This window comes from Antennarius striatus, chromosome 7 (assembly GCF_040054535.1).
Source record: "Antennarius striatus isolate MH-2024 chromosome 7, ASM4005453v1, whole genome shotgun sequence".
NCBI lineage: Eukaryota > Metazoa > Chordata > Actinopteri > Lophiiformes > Antennariidae > Antennarius > Antennarius striatus.
Window position 1 is genome coordinate 9,827,417 of NC_090782.1, and position 22,584 is coordinate 9,850,000.

General features: G+C 41.2%; 1 protein-coding gene across 2 annotated transcripts in view; it reads left to right on the forward strand.

The window, feature by feature from the left end:
- The first annotated feature begins 798 nt into the window (after positions 1-798).
- The window catches only part of trabd2b (TraB domain containing 2B), a 56,046-nt gene continuing 34,260 nt past the window's right edge, over positions 799-22,584 (forward strand). For both annotated transcript variants that reach the window (XM_068320261.1, XM_068320263.1), the window contains exons 1-2: positions 799-1,198; positions 3,487-4,056. In XM_068320261.1, the coding sequence (XP_068176362.1) occupies positions 1,085-1,198; positions 3,487-4,056 (684 nt within the window). In that variant the 5' untranslated portion in view covers positions 799-1,084. The remainder of the gene's footprint in view (positions 1,199-3,486; positions 4,057-22,584) is intronic.

A 22,584-nucleotide genomic window follows, 5' to 3' on the forward strand; every position in this document is an offset into this window, starting at 1 on the left:
ACATTGATTGACTGCAAAATTACTTGACTTAAAGAATGAATAAGAACATATTATGGCTACTGAGTAAACTAGCTTATGGCTGAACTGTATTACATCCCGCTTCAAAGCGGTGATGTATTGTAATTATGTGTTTGTGTGTTCATCCGTCCATCCGTTCGTCCACCAAATATCTTCCCAACTGTTGCAGATAGAAAGACGAAACAAAAAGCACATTACTCGGGCAGCAAAGGGGATGAAACTGAGATGATGACCTTGACCTTGAGAAACCTATAGGTAAAGGTCAAATTTAAACTTTTGTACCCTCAGAACCGGATAAGATAGAAAGACGAGGGAGAAGGCCAGTGGGAGTACGATCATAGATCAAAGCTTGTGTTTTGATATATGAAAGTAGGTCAGAGCACTATTCTTTATCTTTGACCCATTCAAGTAGTTCAGGGTAAAATTTGAATTCAGGGGTGTCGTGGGATGTTGCAGTGTGTTCTAGTTATTTTATTAGTATACTGTTGTGTTATGATGGTTTCTAAACTCACACTAGCAGCAGGAACAGTAGCAAGCCTTCACCAACCCACTGTTTATGGATGTGTCTCCTGAGCCTCTCCTCATGCAAACCTGTCTGCTTTTCGTAAACCTGCACTCTCTCACGCAGAGGTGTGTGTGTGCGTGCGTGCGTGCGTGCGTGCGTGTGTGTGTGTGTGTGTGTGTGTGTGTGTGTGTGTGTGTGTGTGTGTGTTGGGGTGGGTCGGGGGGGCTAATCAAACTATCCCACCTCCCTCTCTCTCAGCCAAGACGCTCCAAACTTTCGGAGCGCACCACGGAAACTCTGCAAAGAGTTGTGCGGGTCCGGCTCCAGGGCTGCGCCGAGTTGAGAGACAGGAGAAAAGTTTCAGCCTGAAGAGCGTCGGGAATGGGGAAGGGGTGGATTTGTGTTCCAGCCGAGCGGCACACGTGAGGCGAGGGGCCACCGGTAACCTTACTTTTATTTCCAAACAAGACGGGGTGACGGGGCAGCGGGAAGAGAACATAAAGGAGAGGCGATCAAGTCACCAGTTTGTGACTGTCACCAGTGCCTTGTCATCTCGACAAGATGTTCTGTCTGCCGGGATTCAACTGGGTCCTTGTGAGCTCCCTCCTGCACGCCGTGGCACCCTGGGGCGCACAGCGAGCGGACGGACCGAAGCGGTGCGACCAGATGAAGTCGGTGAGTGTCGGGTCACTGTCCAGGTCTGGAACCCACAGACCTGACCCTGACAAGTTTGTTATAGATGTTTCTGCAGGAGACACGAATTGGATGAGACAACAGGTCAATAAAAATGATCCCGAAATTTTTATTTATTGACTATTTCTTGTAGCAATGAAAGAAAAGTTAAAAATATTACCGTATTCTTTTTGTATATTTTCACAGTGTAATTTTGTATTAACAGCATAAATATGTCATCATATACGTGCTCTATAAGAAGGTCAAAGGTCGTGGAATTTCAAGTATTTTTTAAATAAATGATGCGTAATGAGATAAAATTCGAAAAGCAAGATGAATGAAACGGTGATTGCACAAAGTTTTTCATTATTAGGCTTGTCTGCTGGTGACGTGGCTGCAATACTACAAATACATGTACTCGCACTACTCAGAGTAATTATTAAATATCACTTAAAGCAAACGTTGACACTATTTAGGGGCATATGGGTTACTAGATTTCATTTGGGAGGCATCTCTTTATCTGGATCAGGTTTCAGAGCAAAACACGGCCTATCGAAACAAAAAAAATCAAACATATTGATAATGATAATAATGAAGGATGCGACTTGAGGTGCAGAAGTTCCTGCTGTCTGTCTGTTTGACACACATCAACATGACGAGAAAAAAAAAAAAAGAAAAAGATTAGTGACCCAACAACCTGCAGTAACTTGCGCGCTTTAATAAATTACCTGTGGCGCTCAGTCTGCGGATATAATTAGGGAGTCGTGTTCAGACCGGAGGGTTTTGGTTTCATTCGTGCATTATGGCCCGTCCGCGTATAACTAATGTTTTTAGAGATCACTAAATACTTTATGCTCCTTCGCTTCATGTGATTTGTAATACGTCTGTACGGTGGTTTCTGTTTTCTGTTAAGAGTAATTACCCCATAAAAGGGAGCCCTGCGCGTCAAGGCGCTCCTTTCCACGTAGTATCAGAAGAGGGGATTTCACGTCTCCTCGGGACTCCACCACAGTTTCCATGCCGAAGACTCTTCATTTACGATTTAGTTTGCTATAGTTAACAAATGATAAAAGTCTACACATGCAAAACAGCTCAATCTGAGTGGGGAATGCGCTAATGCATCTAATGCCGTCCAAACATTTCCACTGGAGTGCCGACTGAACTCTGCCAAAAGTGAAAATCTTATTACGAACCTAGAAACAAACTGTACAAACATTTCAGCACAGAAAGCTGCCTTGAAATTAAATATAGCACTTCATATTGATTTAAACAGAGAAATCAAAAAGATTGGGCCAGAAATCACTGCAGCTAATTGGGATGATAACAGAACATCCCACTAGACGATTTCACCAGGCTTTGGCAGCGGTTTTAAAAGTTTTATATAACAAAGGCAGCGTGGAGTTTGGCAGAAATAGAATTGGACGACAGCTGAAAGAAACCTTGCTTAAATTTTAGAAGTAAACATTTTCTAAGAATAAATCTATTTTACAATAATGGGTTTCATCCCTGAAATGCCTGATTACAGTGTGTCTCGGCCGCCAGGAGTTTGATATTGTTTATAGAAGCAAATTCCTTTTTCATATTTGAATACTGCCGGCATCAAAGTCATTGCACATGCACAGCACATTTGTAGAGTACCTAACAAGAAACATATTTTAAATGCAGTATGAATTTATGCTCGTTTATAATGAATGTGATTATTTAATTTCCATTGTGACATGTCTTATATATATACATATAACAAAAGCAGACAAACAGTATGTGTAATATAAATCAGGGAGGTCAAATACAGCGCGTTTCTTCAGAGCTCCCTTGCCTGGTGTAAATATTTCACACACAAAAAAAAAAAAAAAAAAAAATCCACATTGGGGTCAGAACAGCACAGGTTTCCTTCAGCTTTCGGCTTTTACGAGCTCCAGCACAGTATATTTACACTGCAGTCTTCAAAATGCTTCCCAAGTCGAAAGCAGGATTGGAACTGAGGTATGCACCTTGACAATACACGGGGGTCTGTTTGCAGTCTGGAAGGCCCCCTCCATAAAACCAGGGCTTGAACCACAGCAGCAAGTCTTTGTGGCGACATCACGCTTCCCCTTCCCTTATCTCAGAACATCATTTCAATCTCTAACTTGATGACCCAAGCCAGTAGATCACAGCAGAAGAAAAAGTGCCAGTTTTTAGGCAACTTGAATTGCTCTAACATGACTGTTCTACTGTATGTATTTCCTTTTGTGCTCAAAATATTAATCCCCAATTCATATTTTGTGTTCCTCCTTCTGTTTTCATGACAGCAACGTGACATGAACTCTTTCCTGTGGCAAGTAAAGCGAGCTCCTCCTCACCCACCTTCATACTTATTTGGTACAATTCATGTACCCTACGACCGAGTCTGGGACTTCATCCCGGACAGATCCAAGCAAGCTTTCCAGAAAAGCCTAAATGTTTTTTTTGAGTTGGACCTTACCAACCCTCTGACCATCACCAAGCTGTCCGACTGCCAGCTGCTCCCCCACGGGGGGAACCTGCAGAACCTGCTACCTCGAGATTTGTTCCGGCGCCTCAAACGCCACCTGGACTACGTCAAACACATGATGCCCCACTGGATAACTGCTGACCAGCGTGGTCATGGCCTGTATGCCGACTACCTTTTTAATGCTATTGCGGGAAACTGGGAGAGGAAAAGACCTATTTGGGTGATGCTGATGGTCAATTCATTGACTGAGCGGGAGGTGAGGTCCAGAGGGACGCCTGTTCTGGACTTGTACTTGGCTCAAGAGGCTGAAAGACTGGGAAAGACGACGGGGGCTGTGGAGCGGGTAGAGGAACAGTGTCACCCCCTCAATGGGCTCAATTTCTCTCAGGTAAGTGGAGGAAGGAACGCTCATTTAATTTCTTCTTTCTGCTTTTGATTTCCTGTGTGTACACAGCTGGATTTGCTTGAGAAATTGCAAGGACAAGCAGACCAGGAAGGGGCATAAGCAGATGTTGTGGGGGGGGGGGGGGGGTGTATGCTGGGTCATTCAGCTTGTAGTGAAGCATCTCTGCAGACAATTAGGCTGGGCTCCTTAGTCCACACTTAAAGTTCAGTGTCTGTGCACAGACTTTGGGTGTTTCTCAGAGAAATGGAGCTAGAATGTAACAAAAGACACTATGAGGGGAAAAAAGTGATTAAAAGTTTCTTTGCTGGAGACAACTTTATGGTTATAGATGTCCATGTTCCCTAAACAAGTGCATTCGTCAGTAGAGAGAGTGTCAGGCTGAGCAATGCACATGCAGAACAGATTAGAGAAGGTGAGAAGAGGACGAGCTCTCCTTCATTAACGCAGACTGTCTGTCTGGCTCTCTGGGGTATTTCAGGACTTGTACTGTAATCAGAGGCTGGAATATGAACTAAATAACCTAATTACTTGATTAGAATATTGTGGGCAGTATATTAATCTCTTGTTTATGTTTAATGATTAAAAAACGAAGGCGAGATTTATCTATTTAAAGAATTAATGAGCTGCAGGTCACCTCGGCTACAGACCGTTTATCAAAATGTTTGAGGATCCATAAAAATCTGTGGCGAGCCTCAACAAGAGGAAGATGTCCTGCTGTAATTTATGTTGTAATAAAACTTTTCATCTACATCATGGAAGAAAGACATTTTGCTTATTTGCTGTCATTTGTCATGCATTAGTCAGAACAAAACATGTGCTTTCCATGCACACTGTAAGCACCCAGCAGCTTCATGTTCTTTGCTGGTGCAGTGCAACAGAATCCGTTGGGATCTACACCTCCATGTGACAGGTTGGAAGGTTCCAAGGCTAATTTGAGAGCCAATGGGCTCCCAGACTCTCCTGTTTCATTAGCACCTCCTAACTACGCTGTCAAAGTCACACTCTATGCTTTGTATAAGCCTAGAAGCTTTGCTGACTGTAGAAATAAGCTCAGTAAGTCACACTGAGCTTCTGCGTAATACAGATGACTGTTTGTAAAGACATTCGTTCTGTCCTTCAGATATTTATGATATATCAAAGAAATTCATGCTTCTTGTTTTTAAAAAAAAAATCAATAAAGTATCCTTCGTTTCACTGTACATAATAATGCTCTGTATGACCAACATCAGTGTTTAAAATCAGTTCTAACAGTTCAAATCAAAATAAGCAGGAAACACTAGCATTAAACGTATGGTAACATCTCCCAAGACAGGAGTACACCTTCAGAGTTTTATTGCCATGGAAATTCATTCAAAATTGGATCATGAACGACTTAAATTTTACCCCACCAGAGCGCATAGCAGGATTTCCAAACCACATATTTCCAGATATGTATGAGAACAATTCAAACCTGAACTGAAGCTGACATGGAAGCCATTATTTTCAATTATAATAATTTGTGATTTAATCTGAGCACTATGGTTGATTGATTCCCTATATGCTCGACTGAAACGAGGATGAGGTCAGAAGTAAGAATTGAAAGAGAAAATGTGTGGGTGGGAGTCAGGATAAACGTGAAACACAAAGGCTGAATGGGGAGTAGAAATAGTGTGAAAGTAGCAGAGGGACTGAAAACACATGGACTGATGTGCATCATCTCATGACTAACACTAATCTGAAACATGAGCGATTCTTGAAGGGGGTTTTGAGTTGGGAAAAGATCTCAATTCTGACGGCCCATTATTATTTGTTCCCAATAAAAGCTGTTGCTAATAATATCCTGTAACCCTGACTTTGCTGAAAGACTCTTAGAAACATGAATGCTGGTGGGTCATCATCTACCAATTTAGGGTTTTCACAGGTGATTGGTATGGGGCTAGTATCACCTGTGGATGGGTGGTCTCGAGGAAACTGGTCTTCAGAGGAAATAGTTTTTGGATGAACAGAGGTTCAGCGGATCTTCGTCTTTGGAGCTCAGGCTTTAGTAGAGTGATTTTATATTTTTTCAGTGTTGGTGGTGGTGGTGCTGTAGGTGAGGAGATGTTAAGTGCACAAAAGCTGTCTCTGGACACTGCGTTCTGACATGAGCTCTGTCTGTCTCAACACTGTTTGTGGACTCTTTAAGTCACTGTGAGGCATCTGTGTAAGAGGTGTTTTAGTAGTTGTGGAAAGAAAGGAGCACCGTGGTTCCTGGTTCTTCTCCTATCTATAAAGGCAGATGCAGATTGACAGCGGGGGGCAGGCCTGAACCAAAGTCTCTGTGAATCCTCTGAGTTCAGTAAAGTAATGGCTGGGTGAAGTATAGTTTGCTAAAATGGGGTGTGCTGACAGTCACAGGTTCAGGGTGACTCCATAACATCTTCTCTCAAGAATAGATTAATGAATTACCCTCTGTGACAACACAGAGTTATATTATCACAGATGTAACTGTCATGACAAACAGTGATAGAGTAAGTCAACGGTCTTGGTATCAAATAGACAGAGCCTAACTAAGTAACCACAGACTTTTATTTTCACATAGATACTGTACAATATTATCACCTGAATTAAGAGCTTTATATTTTGGGAAACTTCAGCATGTTTCCATCTGTGGGCCTCTCACACTCCCACCAAATAAAGACCCGTATTTGTTTTCCCTGCATGGGTCACATTGCAATGAGTCCACTGGCCCATGTCAAAGAGAAATTGCAACATTGGTGGCGCCTGTCTCCCGCACAGGGGCCGAAGGTCATGGCGGGAGGTGGTAGTGGAATCATGGAGCAGCAGTGCGGTAAGCAGACTGGTAGTCTGGTGGGGTCCGTCTGGGCACAGCTGAGCAGACAGCGTCCAGTCTAATAGAGAACCTGGGCCAACCTCTGACCCAGCTCTGGTTTGTCAGCCAGGGCTTTTGTGTGCTATTGTGGAGGTTAGGGTGTCAAAGTCAGGGAGAGACACAAAGAGAGAGAGAGTAAGATGCCTGATTGTATGCACGGCCAACGTTCCACAATATACCAGTTTTTATATTTATTTATGATATTATTTTCTGACAATTTCAAACATACGTATCCTGATAATGACAGAGTCATTAATCCTGAAAAAGGAAAATTGTGTCATTAGTTACACTTCACAACCATAACTTACCAAAAAATGTCTTGTACAGTATATACTGTACTGTGTACTTAAAGAATATACAGTTTGTATATTAAATATAAAATTTAAGAAAAAAACTGGGTCAATGAGCCTTATCAAAGGAATAAAACTTAGATTGCATTGCGAGGCATCACATTTCTGCAAGACTGTGTTTCACTTGTTCAGGGTTTTTTGATAATTTGTTCTCTATAATGAGCATTGTTGTTGTTTATTCCGATAAAATATACCCTAGAGTTTCATTATCATTGCTGTAAACTCTACTCTTAAGTTAAATCCCTTATCCCCATTATGCATTGAAAAAAACTGCAATAGCAAATCTTTATTTTGGGGAAAATATTCAAATCTTTTCATTGCTATCATCATAAATTTTCTGACAGTTTCAGACAAGATAGTTTTATGTTCCCGCTCTCAAGGGACAGTAGGTGACTGAATCTGGTTTCCTCCCAGCAGGAGGTTGCTCCCCTCCTGTTGAGTTCTGTTTAGAGCATCAGCGACAATCTGACATGTCTATTTCAATCAGTGAAGCTCCCCATACCATTCCTCTGGTAGAGAAAGCGTTAGGCTGAGGTTTTCTGTTGTGCTGACACTGCAGCTTCACATATGCCGTGGTCACAGTGGGGCACTTTAAGGTTTGGAGATGTGGATAAAATATCACAACAGTGTGTTTCTTCATGGTAGAAAATATGAAATATGATGACATTTAGTTTTAAGTTTGGGTTTTTCATATGCACGAAAAAATATAATGAAAAGTACTTGGTGCAATAATAGCAACCACCGAATTTACACAGAGCGGTCATAAAGTGAAACTGTCTGTGCCAGAGGTATATTCCCTTAACCGTGTTTGGATCCACACTGTCTGTGTTCCCATGAGTCACTATTACTTATATGATATTCAATTTGAGTTTCGATTTTCAATTTGTGTTCGGTTTTCCTATTCAGATTGGACCTCATGAAAAATATGGCCCTAGGACACAGAATGGGGATTTGAATGTACTTCAGAAACAGTAAAAGTAAAATACAGTTCATGTCCAGGAGGAATACCTGTCTCTGCACAGACCCAGACGTTTCTGGCTGTGCGCTGCCATTATTTGATGAGCATTCATGGTAAGCAGTAAATAATACATTGTGAGGCCTATTTCTAGTCTATCTAAGAGTAACAGAGTTATAGAAATCAAAATGAGATCCTCATGCATCATATCAAATCATGTAGAATACTTTCCATTGTGTTTTTTGGACTGTTTCCCCTAAATATAACATCTTTAAAATGGGGAATTAAGTAACATCCAACCTTCCCCATATCCAAATATTTATACTCCATGACAGGTGTGTGAGACTGAAACATTGTGTTGGCCACAGAGACCGACAGATGGAAATAATGGTTCTTTGTTTATATTGTACTCGTCTTTTCTATGACCTTTTTGCTCATTTTCGATTTCTGTTACCTTCATCTTGCTATTTTTCACTTTGACATATCCTCTGGCTGTCCTGTTGCTAACAAACCGCTCATCTACACACCATAAGTGGAAAAAGAGGCGGAGGAGGACAAATGGGCGGAGGGGATTACCTTCAAAGCTTGCTGGCAATGTGCATCCCCTCTTTAAAAATGACATCTGAGGGTGTTTCACATATAAACTATAATTACCTGTGCAAATATGTGGAAAACTGTGAGGCAGCACATATCAGGCAGATCATCTGGTCCCGCCGGCAGTCAGACGGCAGTCCCACTGTTGCAATAATGACTTAATAGGGGCCTTAATGACCAAATAGCCCGCTGCCATCCAGAAGCACTTAGACAATTAGGTATTGGCCAGAACAATGTAGGCTGGTGGTGAAATACAGGGAGGTAAGTTTGGATATATGCAATAAAATAAATCACATTTCCTATAACTGGATTTATTTATTTTTTTAAATTCTTCTTAGAAATAAACAAGATGTCTGAATTTTCATAAATCAGACCTCAAAAAATGTTCCATTTAAAATACCACAATTTAACTTTTGGTTTTCTTAACTGAAAAATACCCATATCACGATAACGCTCTCTGCTAAAGTTTAAAGTGGCAACCTCAGCTACTGAAGTAGAAGTAAAATATGCAGAGTGGAAAAACAGTTAAAGCAGCTGCAGTGGTGATTATTTTCTTTCCTCAGAACTTTACTCAGTAATCAACGGTGAAATTCTGACTTCACCGTGCTGCCCATGCTCCTCTATAAATCTGCTGTTTTGTCTCTATTCATTGACTCCAGGGGTCACATCGCTCCTCACTGCACCTGAAAGACTTGAAGTAATGACTCCATCGCATTGTCACAGAGACGAGTGCCACGGAGGTAGCAGGTTAAGTGTGCAAGTTGGAGTGCTTTTCCATATTTTAATGTTAAATGTGCCAAATCTCTCCCTCCTTCCTCCGCCCAAAGTTTCCTTTGATGGAGAAAATGAGTGTGCCTTTCTGCTTCGGTTGTTAACGGCCTCACATCACACTCTGGACCCATCTTCAACACGCAGTCTTCTTCCCTTCATATGAGGACAGTAGAAGCTGCTCAGCAATGGTTCACACACACACATACACACACGCACGCACGCGCGCGCACACACACACACACACACACTGCATATTTGCTCATCACATCAACAAGGAAATGTGTAGTAACCTGTAAAGAGCTGTAGGTTGTTTGCTAAAGGGGAGGCAGGCAGCTACCAAGGAGGCTAAGGTTAATCTCAGGTTTGTTGGCTAGAGGCTGATTGATCACAGACAGGAATGCCACTAACTGATTTCCTTGGAGACCTACTTAGCCCCGCTGGAATGTTGTTACCTTTTGGGACGACGTTGTTTTTTAACCTTTGTTTAGTCCTCCTGAACCAAGCATCACTGCACTGTATGCACCTGCAATATGATCAAAACATTGCTTACAGCAAGATGGATGGATGGATGGATGGATGGATGGATGGATGGATGGATGGATGGACAGATGGACGGACGGACGGATGGATGGAAGGAAAACACTTGCCTACATTTGCATTCCTAACCTGTAGCACAATTTGCAAATGCATGGAAAGGACTTACTGGAGCTGTGAATCTAAGAACTTCCAAACCACCATTAAAAATATTTTCACAAAAATAAACCATTTTGTAAAAAAAAAGAAACATAAAAAATATTCAGGTTTTGTTCAGTTTGTAAAACACACAAATGATAAGAGGAGTTGTTTAGTTGAAAACAACACTGACTGCGACAGAGGAGACCAGTAATTTGTTCATCCAATCAACTCCTGCTTGTGGGGAGTTTGAGATTCAGATTGTCAAAGTCTTACCTCCTGACAGACAACAGCAATAAGGCGTGTGTCACCTCGAGGGATTTGTTCCTTTACTTTGAACATTAGTCACTTTTACGCTGTGAAAGATTTTTGAGTTGATTCTTGCTTCCGAACACGCACTGCTTTGGTGGATTATGTGAGTAATCTCAAGTTCCTCTTCCTCAGGAGAGCAGTAGCAGGAATTTCACTCATGATCAGAACACACACACACACACATACACGCACGCACGCACACACACACACACACACACACACACACACACACACACACACACACACAGAGGGGAAGGGACAATACAGAAAACTGTGAACAGCATGCTCTGATTATTTAGGTCTGTAAATATCTAGCATTAGAATCACTGTGGAATGAAAAGGTTTTAATGTGAAAGAAAGAATTTTGTCCCTGCTAACAAACATACAGACTGACAGAACAGCAGCAGCCCAAATCAGATCAAACAATGTCGCTCAGTGAAGGTGACAACGGGATGAAGATCGCTTGAATACCGGGGCATGCATCTTTCCATCTTGTATGTTTGATTGTCCCAGATAACCTCAGCGTGACATCACACCCATGTACTGCTACACAGCTCACAAGGCACCAGGTAACGGTCATAAATAGGTGCCAGCAGTGAACAACTGAACACATGTGTGTATGTTGTATGAGCCAGCTTTGTCGGGGATTAGGTAGCATTAGCGAAGCCCTCTCAGTGAACCCAATTTTAATGTGACCCATGCGTTTTCCCTGCCCCCCTGCCCTGTCCCCGTTCCACACAACCCAGTGGAGCACTTCATCTCTGCTTACACCCATACCACTGCAACTCTCACCTTCCCACAGGCCCCATCCAAACACAGACGTTCACGCTTATTTTCACTTTCACTCTATTTACTTTCATTATCCTGAAAGATAAATACTATTGCTTCAGTTGTGTCTTTATATGTTTATTTATCCAGTCATACTTGTTGGGAACACGTATGAAGTTAATATGGCAATGATGTGTGTCACACATTCACAGTGGCACTGTAAAAATGCTTCCATTCTACTTCGGAGAAGCAAAGTTCAAGCCCTTCAGAATACTGCCATGGGACAAAATCCGAGAAGAATAATTACACACGTGGTGTTGAATGATAATTCCACAACTCAACAAATCCCAGTTTATTCTAAAAAAGCACAAGACTATGAAAATATGTAGTTACTTACATAAATGCTGGTGGCTAGTGGAGCTTTTCCCACATGCTAGCTATCCTACAAAAACAATTAACCCTGCTTTTTCATTTGATGCAGCATCGCCATGACCAGTTTAATCACCATATGGTGATGTGTATTCTAACTGTTTTGGGTCAAACATAGGGTGTTCCTGACAACCGAGCCTCACTATTTGTGTTGAGATAGTTTTAACTCAACAAATGTCAAATGGTAGAGTTGAGAGGAGGCATAGTAAGCAGTGATAAAAACAAGAAATACTTGTCTGCGGTACATACTCAGTATTCCCAGCATCAAAAAGGGCTTCATCCACTGACAAGTTTGGCTCAAATTAAAATTTCGTAAACTTCTCCAACTCAGTAAGAGGCAGCTGAGCCAGAGTTAAATTATATTTAGTCTTTGTCAGGAAGCAGGCGATGTTACTGCTTGGCCTTATGAGAAAACAGTTCATGTTTGTCCAAGAAATGTCCCAACTTAGGAGTTTGACTACATTATCTGCTTATATTCACTGCCACAAGTGAGTAGCCTCTGAAGCAGGTCCTCTACTCCTTGACCAATGTGAATGCTGCCAATTGGACCTCTTGAACCTCAACCACTAAACTTTATTAGAAGTGCAGAAAACCTATCATTCATCTTCTCTACCGCTTGTGCAATTTGTTGTAATGACAGCCATTACACCCCTCTCCATCGAAGAGTGTATCTCTCATTTGAAGGAGGCAGGTAGCGAGAAGCAGGAGAACAGGAGATGAGCCGAGCATGTGAAGATGACTGGGGAAAAAGGCAAAAGGGAGGAAAGCTGGCCAAAAAGACAGATGAGCGGCAGGAGACAGGGCATAGATTTGATGCCAACAACAAGCATATGTTCTGATACCACCACAAACATTGATTACAGAGGTAAAACCAAGAACTTCAGCTGGAACACAGTCACTAACTGATCATATCACCTTTCATGCATCCATTGCAAATCTGTTCTGAGTCATAATCCACACATAGAACACTTAAGAGGACAGAAGGATTTATGTCTTGACAATGTCTTTAACAAACTCTGAGAATTCTATGCAGTTGTACAACACAATAATCCCAAACTTAAAAACTGATCTCAAATCAGCCTGTGTCCACGTGGATGGGCAGTAGGCCCCATGTTTCAGAATTCATCAAAATAATTTAGCTCTTCATCTATAACTTTGTTTTAACCCAGTGCGCAATCAGTGTCTCGGGGGGATTTCATTTGTACATTCAGACCTCGGTTTCACCTTTGAAATTAGAATTCCCAGCACTTTCTCTAAGCTGGATTGACAAGAGAAGCCAATTGCCCTCGTCACTACCCTTTGGATGACCTCATCTTTTGGCCAAAGCCCCAGCGACGTCCCTGCCTCCATCTGCACTGCTGTTGAACATGACTTCTTAAGTGTCTTGTGTCTTGTCTTAGTCAATTGACTTAACAAGATAAGAGGTTTAATAAACGGAGGTTATTTTGAGTTCTTTGCAATTAAATATTTATTAACCATTTCATTACATTAACACAAAGTATGTCAGGGTAATGAATATCATCCCATGTCCTTGGAAGGGTAGTCTATGGTAAAATCCATAGACAGCTTGCACGGAAAGCTGATAAAAATGCAAAAAATCGGCTGCCCAGCTGTTGATATGTGACCTGGTCAATCCCTTCCACGAGAGGCCGTACCAAAAGAACAAAGGGGGAAAAACATAGAACGGGATTATGACAAAGGAGTGGGAGAAAAGGCACAAGCATGGACCAGGGAGAAGTAAAGCAACCCTGACAGCACTCAGGCAAAATGGGAAAGAGAGAGGAAAATAAAATAGTTCAATTTAGTGGTACTGAGAGAGAGCAAAAGCAACAATAACACAGGAAACCTTTTGCTTTCTCCACTCAACAGTTTCCCCTGTGCCAAAATAAAAAAGACAACAGTAAAAAAAAAGGATGCTGCTGTGAAGTTTCTCTCTTTTCTCTTCTGTTGGTTTGGGGTTTTCCCCCCTCCATCTCTCTCACGTCATGGCCAATTTCACCTGTCATTCACCAGTGCAGTTTTTCCAACACAGTTCCTCTACCTTTCCCAAGGCATACACTCTCCTGGCGTCCACTGGAACAGTTTAAACATAATATCAAACATATGGCACAGTTTACGGAATGTAAATGAGATGAGAAATCAAATTTACTTAGAGAGTTATAGTGGGACCATAGTTTAGGGAAAGCATAAATGATGGGCAGCTGTAATTACAGCCACAAAATAAAATGGGCGAGCCGGGGATGAAGGGGATGGGGTAAGTCAGGAGGAGAGGGAGAATGGGATACAGGGATTATGGTGGAGAAACAAGGGGTGAAAAAGGGGAGAAGTTAAGAAAGACAAACCCTCAGTGGGTGGCTGCTTTCTCTCATTTTTCTTACTTGTTCTCTCTCTTGTGGCTGTGCATCATGTGACCATGTGTAATTGGCCTGTGGTCACACCAGAGTTGTGCAAACAGATTAGCAGGGAAACATGTCAGCCTCAGGGACTGCTGAGGTGAATATGTGTGTTGTTTAAATCACAGATGTGGAATTGTGTGGGAAATGGTTTGAGGGAGTAAAACCTATATTAATTGTGAGCAGGTGGGGCAGTTGACTTTGTCGCAGACAAATTTGTTCTTGTGGGAATGCCGGGAATGTCTACCTCAAGTCTTTATATGAAGTTGCGTTTATTGAGTACAGATATCTTCATTCGTTGACAAATATTTGATTTCTAATTTGTATGCATTAAATTTAATTGCATTTACACCCTTCTTATATATTCCAGTTTCATTCTGTTTGAGGACACTTGAGGATACACGTTAGTTTGTGCCGTGAAACCTGGTTCTGCTGCAACACTGCAGAGACTGAACACAAGTTCACTGTCAGATCAGCCAGGCAGTTTAATGACTGCTTACTGCCTGTTGGTGAGTCTAACACACCATCTTACCCTCCTCTGATGTCATAAGGACATTCATGGAGCTTTAGTGGATGTAGCCTTAATGGTTGAGAAATACACTCAGCAGCCAATCGGCTTAGAAATGAGTGAAACTCGATTTTAAAATTCTTTGTGTGTCGTTTCCTTAAGAAAGAACAATTTTTGACTTTTTTTTTTTTTTTTTTTTTTTTTTAATAGAGTGTTATGTATCAGGCTGTTTCTTGGCTGGAAGAAGTGACTTCCTGGAACCAGCAGAGAAAAGTTTATGACATGTTAATTACTGAGTCTCAGAGATGCTGGCTGCCGGACTTTAAAGCTGGGTATTGATACAATGCTTATAAAATATTTTATTGACAAAAAGGTTCTGTTTAAAAATATTGTAAATTGGAAAAATAAATAAAAGCAGCAATTTTCTGATCTGTTTTAAAACTTATTTGCTTATGGAGACAGAAAACAGACCGTCCTGTTATGTGTACGTAGCCTGCAGTAGTGTTGATTCTGGAAAAAGGTGAAGATGTAAGTTTTACTTGGCTGAAGAAAGCTGGTGTGTAAGCACACACAGTTATTGGAATTTGATGCCCTTTTCTGCTCAATGCCAGGCCACCTGCATTTGAGAAACAGCATCCCATAATATACCACGCAATGTGGATAGCAATCGTTTTACCCTGAAATGTTCAGACCCCCTAATGTTGTGCACATTTGTGTCACTTTGTAGCACAAGTTAGATGTATCTGAAACACATTTTTGAGTGGGTGCGTATTGGGTGTCTGGAAGTACTTTTTCATATCAGACAAATGGTTTCAGTTCTAATGTTGCTCCTTCAAAAGTGACTTACTACTCCAATATAGGTCAGTGTGTTACTGTTTCTGTTATCTACAATGCCTACATCAGTATGCAATTGAACGTAAAACATCAAATAATAAATTATGATGATCACAATAATTGTAATTATAATTACTATAATTGTGCTGATCTTAAATTAGCTCAACCTTGGTTGTGAGGACAGCTAATTTGTAGAAACAACTTATTATGATTTGTAAACAATTACAGCAGTTTTTGCATATTCTCCCCGTGTCTGTGTGGGTTCTCTCCAGGTTATCCAGCTTCCTCCCACCTCCAAAAACATGCAGCTTATGTGAATTGGCCACATTAAAATTGCCAATCTGAGTGTGAGCGTCAGTTTCAGTCGTTTGTCTTTTGCGTGGCCCGGCAACGAGCTAGCGTCTTATCTGGGGTATACTCCACCGTTTGCCTCTAACCAGCTGGGATAGGATCCAGTAAACCCAGGACAGATTAGTGGATATAGGTGAGATGATTGTCATCATGAAAATGGATGGATAAACAATTACAAAGGTGATTACAAGCATATTAATACAACTTTTGAAACTTTTTACTCATAACCTTTAGAAGTTTATTATATATTTGTGTGCAGCATGTAGAACTTGAACCTGTCCTGATGCTATGATGAAGTAAATTATATCATGAAGAACAAATAAATCCTAAATTAAGTATAGTTTGAAAATGATTTCCTGAAAGGTCCGCTTTCCTCTGTTTTTTTCAGCAGTATCCTCAGTTGTGTATTTCATGCATGATGATTTTTCCATATAATTCTATGTGCTCTTATTTTGAAAGTGTCCATCAGTCACTAAAGGTCTCCATTGAGATATTTCCTCGCTTGTGGTCTTGAACAGATGTGGCCCGAAGTGTCTTACGTGTGTTGCAACTTTACAGGATCTGATAATATGAAAAATATGGACAAGTTGCAGCTTGAGCCAAGCCATGTTCTGGATCAGCATCAATCTCCCTCATATCATGAGACGGTTCTGCTGTTGATTTTTTCAGGTGATGGTGTCAACACCTCAAGAGGCCGACAGAGGCCTGACTACATGCGGATGCATGCCGTTGTTGACAGCCAGAAGTTAGATTTTACGAAAAACTCAGAGAGAACAAGTGAGTATTGGAATGGAAACTCCCAAATCTATTTTATCAACTTGCCAAAATGCAAAAGTGGGGAGAGTGAATGAGAGACAGAAAAAGAGAGACAGGAAGAGAAAGAAGCCAGGCCACCTCAAAGCCCCTGTAGTCAGTTCTGGCGACGGCCAACCCAAGCACTTAAGAGCAGTGCGAATGGCTTTTTAATGCCTGCTAACAGCCAGGATATTTAGTGGGATGGGGGATGGATGAAGGGATATGGTGACAGACAGGAGGGATACCGAAACAATGAGAGTGATGACAATGTTTGATCCCAGCTGACCATGACCACATCGCTGCCCCTGCTACCTCCCACTCTTGGTTTTATTGTTTTATTGATCTAACTTTATAAAGCTGCAGTCTTCTCTCTTGGTCGTGCGGTATATTTTTTTGAGATACCAATATTTTTCTTGTGAATGATAAAAATTTACATTTAAATCTGTACTGTTATCTATAGATGAACATACTGTACAGCTGTTATTTACAAAGATAACACAACTCATGGCTGCTGACTGCGTGCTCCTTCAAACATTAGATGCTGTTATATGTTGAGACAAGCCGTCCAATACAAGCTTAAATAAAAGTCCAACACTATCTTGGCAAATCTGATAAATTTACACCGTTATAGCAGTGGTCAGGAGGAATGCCTTGGCCTGTCTGAACTGAACTTGGGCTTTTCTCTTGTCTCGTCATGAAGTTTATTGTGACTGAAGACATGATTTACATTTTCCTACAGCTGTCTTAAGACAACAGCCCTCCAGCAAAATAGTTCCGTGTAAGAGAGAAATGATCCCTTAATTACTGTAATAGTTTTGTCTGTCACCCAGCATCTGGAGAAGTTAGTACGTGTAATATGAATCTGTATAAAATGAACATTAAAAAAAAAACTAATGGCAAAAAAACAGTGTATGAGTGTGTTTGCCTCATACAGTTTGATTGTATGCATTTAATATTTTTAATATTCATATTTCCTTGCAAGGAACATTTATTGTATTTATGAAGAGACCTGGTCTCTCATCTTTACTAATAGATTTTCATAATAAAATAAATGGCAGGCCAGTGCACCAAATAACACAGTACATAAAGTCTGTTTCACCTCTTGCTGCATGTCGTGGATTAGTTTTCTGCTGTAAAGTCATGCAGACTAGTAGAACCACATAAAGAGGTCTACTGGTGCTGCTGGAGAGAACAAACATATCCAAAATTCAATAAATGAATGCTTTAGTCTCTGACCGAACAGCAAAGCCTTTTGGGAATAAACTCATTATCTTTGGTGTCATGAAACTCAAGAGTGTGTAACAAATAGTGCAGTCCAAATCAAAAAAATAAATTATTCCAAACCAAATAGATCAAAACTTAATTTTTATCATGTTTGTCAGAGTTGGGATACTGATGTAAGAAACTGGTAAAATCACGTAAACAACATGAACTTCATTATCTTACCTCAAGCCAGCTGCTGTTTACGGAAACCTGTCCTTGACTCAAACAAAAGCTGGATGGCTCCCTGGAAACCATGACAAGAGGAGATAAGAATGGTGAGCAGAAGAAAGAGACAGGGAAGAAAATGGTGAATGAGGAGGAAAAATCTGCGAAGAAATTAAAGCCGTTTTGATTTTAGTAATTTTAACAAAATTTTAAACAAAAACTCCTGTGGATTCTTTTGCTTTGTCCATTTTTTTAGAGATGTCCGGTGAACGATTGAAGTCACTGCTTGTAATATTTAGTATTTAGTGTTTGTTAATTTAATTTTTGTCTTTAAAAAAAGTATTGTTTTAATTGTTACTGGTGTATCGTAGAGAGTACTTTTGGGAATTTACTAAGGAAGTTAATATAAACATTGATATGAACAAATCCAAAACCTAGCAAGAAAATATATTTATGAAAAAAACTATGCAGTGACTGAACTCTGACATCTGTCAGAGCTTACATTCAAGTAAAATATTTCTGGTTTCATTCCTTCCCTTGAATGGATGGAGAGGCCAAACCGTGAATCAATAAACCCACAAGGCCACAAAACTGTTGAATCCTGTGCCACCGAATATGGCATTTAAGCTGCTCGTTCGCACACCACACTAGCGCCCACACCCCGACCACAATCCCCCAGGACAGACTGATTACTTGTCAAAACCTTCAGCAGCTTCTGAGAAGGAAAAGAATAGAATTCAGAAAGTGTGAAGTCTGGTTTAGGAAGTTCCAGGAATCCCAGCCGTCTTCATACGGGCTAACCTGGGAGTGTGCAGACAGCAGAAGCGGGATTTTTTTTTTTTTTTTTCATTTGGGAGTGTTCATGAGAAATTCTCTGGGTATATTTGTATAAATGGTGGGCATTGCCCTTCATTTCAAGCACTTTTCTCACCTAAAATGATTATCTTGGAAAACTTTGCCGTTGTCAGTACACCAGTGATTGGGGATGAAATTATTTTGTAGGATGTTTGCATTGGGTTCAGCTTTCCTTGGGAAACACTGCCCACCCAGGACGACCTGCTGATCTGGCTCTTGTAAAAAAGGAACTCTATTCCACTTTCACTCAAATAAATTCCATTTAATCAACCACTGGGTTCTTTTGGGGCTAATTTGGAAGGAATGTAATTGAAACTTAAAAAGTTGTTCACAAGGTAAATCTGCTTTGGTAAGCTCAATTTGCCCGATCTTGCAGCGGCTTAGATGAAGACACAAGTATTTGAATCACGGTGGGCTTTGAAACAGTTCAAACAGTGAATTTTAAAACTCATACAACATGGGGGATACATCAACAGACAATTAAAAACAAATTCTGATATTTTGAATGGTCCTTGGCTTTCCCTTCCTGTCTGTACTTCCTTCTTGTTCACTGGTTTCTGGAATACTGAGGGGGAAAGGTCATGAGTTCAGCTCTTCTGAAAGTGAATCCAAACCGCGTGCTAACGAGAATGCCAAACCTAACAGAGGCTGACAGCTCATTGCACTGAGGACTGCTATGTGTGTGTGTGTGTGCGTGGGGGTTGGGGGATGGTTGGTGTCTGAGTGCAGCTTAATGACACTTATTTTTTCACACGCATGCATGCAGGAATGTGCCTCATAAACACACGTGACAGCGAGTGTTACGTTACGCACAAACACACTTAGAGTTCATGTGCATCAATCAGCAGTAATAATCTATCTAAAGGATGTGTCTCCCTCTCACAGCCCCACCCAACACCATCACTGCCGCAACCACCAGCATTCTCTGCTCAGTCAATCTAGGCTGGCATGAAAAGCAGATGGGTCAGAGGGTAAAAGGAAAGTAGACTGAGAGAAAGACATGAGGAGGAATAAATGGGTGTAAAGTCAGATGATGGTTCAGGGGTCAGATTTAAACTAGGATGGGAAAGTGTTCAAGAGAAACTGTCCAAGGAGGAAGAGAAGGAGAAGGCGAGTTGACTTATGGGCCACAAAAGGACAGAGAGAAAGAGAGAGAGTCTCTTAGGGTTTAGGACAGGAACGTCTTGACATGAAGGGACTGGGCTCAAAGATAAACGTGTGTGTGTGTCATACGTCCAGGACGCCCGGTTCTAACGATGTGTGTGTTTACTGCTACAGACACTCCTGATAGTGTCCAGCGCCACAGATACACCGACACACAGACACCTCATTCACCATGTTGGCCAAGAACACGGGAAACACACTTCATGAGTGTTAACTGACACAAGCCATCACACCCTTGGCCCAACACCAGATAGCGACACATTGCAGCTCCTCTTCGTCCTCATCCTGTTTTCCTCCTCATCACACTGTCAGGTTGTGGACACAATAAGAACATTTGCACAGCACCGATAACTTCTGTCTATTTTTGACTTTAGGAGGCAGAATTACATTTTGACCACTGTCTAGCCTGCCCCCCATTTCTCCCTCCCTCTCCTCTCCCTCGTAAAAGTTGAGGTGGACCCTTTCACACCCACAAACTGATAGAAGGGCCTCTGTCACTCTCTGTTGACTCATCCACCATCTCTAAATGTTGCCATGCTCACTGCCAGCCTGGCCTGAAGTGAACCAAGTGAACCAGGTGAGGAGGATGATGATGATGATGATGATGATGATGATGATGATGATGATGATGATGATGATGATGATGATGATGATGATGATGATGATGATGATGATAATGATGATGATGATGACAATGATGATGATGATGATGATGATGATGATGATGATAATGATGATGCAGATGGAGGGTTGGGGGTGGAAAGAGAGCAAAGAGTCAGGTGATGAAGAAGAGATGAGGTGAAGAGAAAGGCACAGTGACCTTAGAAGATAAGAGAGAAATGAAGTGAGGAAGACTTAGCGTCTGTCTTTGACCTTTTATGATCTTCAGTGTTTAGTGTTAATGTTTCTTTGTGTGTAACAGTGTGTTTTATTGTGTGTGATTTCCTTTTTGTTATGTTCACAACAATGACCGTTGGCAGTGTATTTATTTGTGGGAGCTACAGAGTATTATCATGTATGTGTGTGTGTGTGTGTGTGTGTGTGTGTGTGTGTGTGTGTGTGTGTGTGTGTGTGTGTGTGTGCGTGTGTGTGTGTATGTTTATAACTCCTAACGTTTTAAACAACCATACTCTGGAAATATGCATTAGAATTACTAATGCATATTTGTAAAAAAAAAAAAAAAGTGTAACAAAATACATAAAATTATGTGAAAATATAGTGAACAGAGCCCTGCAGAGGAAACAAAACCCACTGACAGAATGAGCCCAACTTGTTACCATGGAAATAAAAAAATAGATGAAAATAACAAAAATTCTTCAATAGCAGGAGGAGCCACTTCAGTGATTTTTTTTTTTTTGTGAACAACAGTTTTTGTATTATGAGCTGAAAACAAATTGTGACTTACAGATGTACTTATCTGGAACCCGTTGTTTTTATCTCTTCTTATTCCTTGTGGTTTGTAGAGGAAAATACATTGAAGCCCCAGTCTTGACTTCAGTAGCTAATTACTTTCTAGTAGGACGTGTAGCTGGTGTTAAACCAAGAGCGATCTTATAAAATCGCAGTGTTAATCAAGGTAGTCTTTGACCCAACAGGGAGTGTGGTGAGATGAAACCTGGTGCTGTAAGCTCTCGTGCATTCACACAGTGACACCCCTAATAGTTCAATAAACACACGTGAGCATAGAAGCGATCTAAGGCAGGTTAATGCACAAAGATCAGGTTCAGACCAAATGTTTGGTGACACACTGGCCTATTTTACCGCTCCGAACATAGAAGCAAAATCATCTCTTAAAATAAAAAGACAATAAACAGCTCTGGAAATGCAAAAAGGCTTCAACAGGAAAGCATTTCCTTCCTGGTGGGACTCGGCCTGTTAAACTAAGGTGTGTGACAACATGTCAGTGTTGGTTTGTGAGTCTGTGACTCCAGAGTGTTGATGCAGACAGTTGGCCTGTACTCTCAGGTGTTGATCAGGAAGAGAGATAACAGTCAGGTTAGGCCAGGGTCACAAAGACATAGTGTGTGCTCCGGTCACCTCAGAGGGTAACCACAACCCCCTCCTTCCCCACAACCCGTGTCAAAAAGGAACTTCAACTGTGTCTTCTATGTGCCTTCTAAAACATGACTGTTGTCTTCATCAGCCTAATACTAAAGATGATAAATTTATTGGCCCCTCAGGTCCTCTTCTTTATTTTTTTTATCCCTGTCATCAGTCTGGGTCTGCTGCTGAGTGTCTGGGATTCTGACTGTTGTGGCTGTACATCCCCAGTCATTCCTGTCCAAACTGTTCTGCACATTAAAGTCACTTCAAATGAAACGACAGCTCCAGTATCTTACTCGTGTTTTTCCACAGGACAATACCAGCTTCATGTAGTGTGTTTTCTCACATGCTTCCATTAGAAACACGAGTTGAATTCTTGTTTGAAGAAATAAAAATGTCTTCTACACTCCCTTCATAATTTCAGTGGCCGTGGCCAC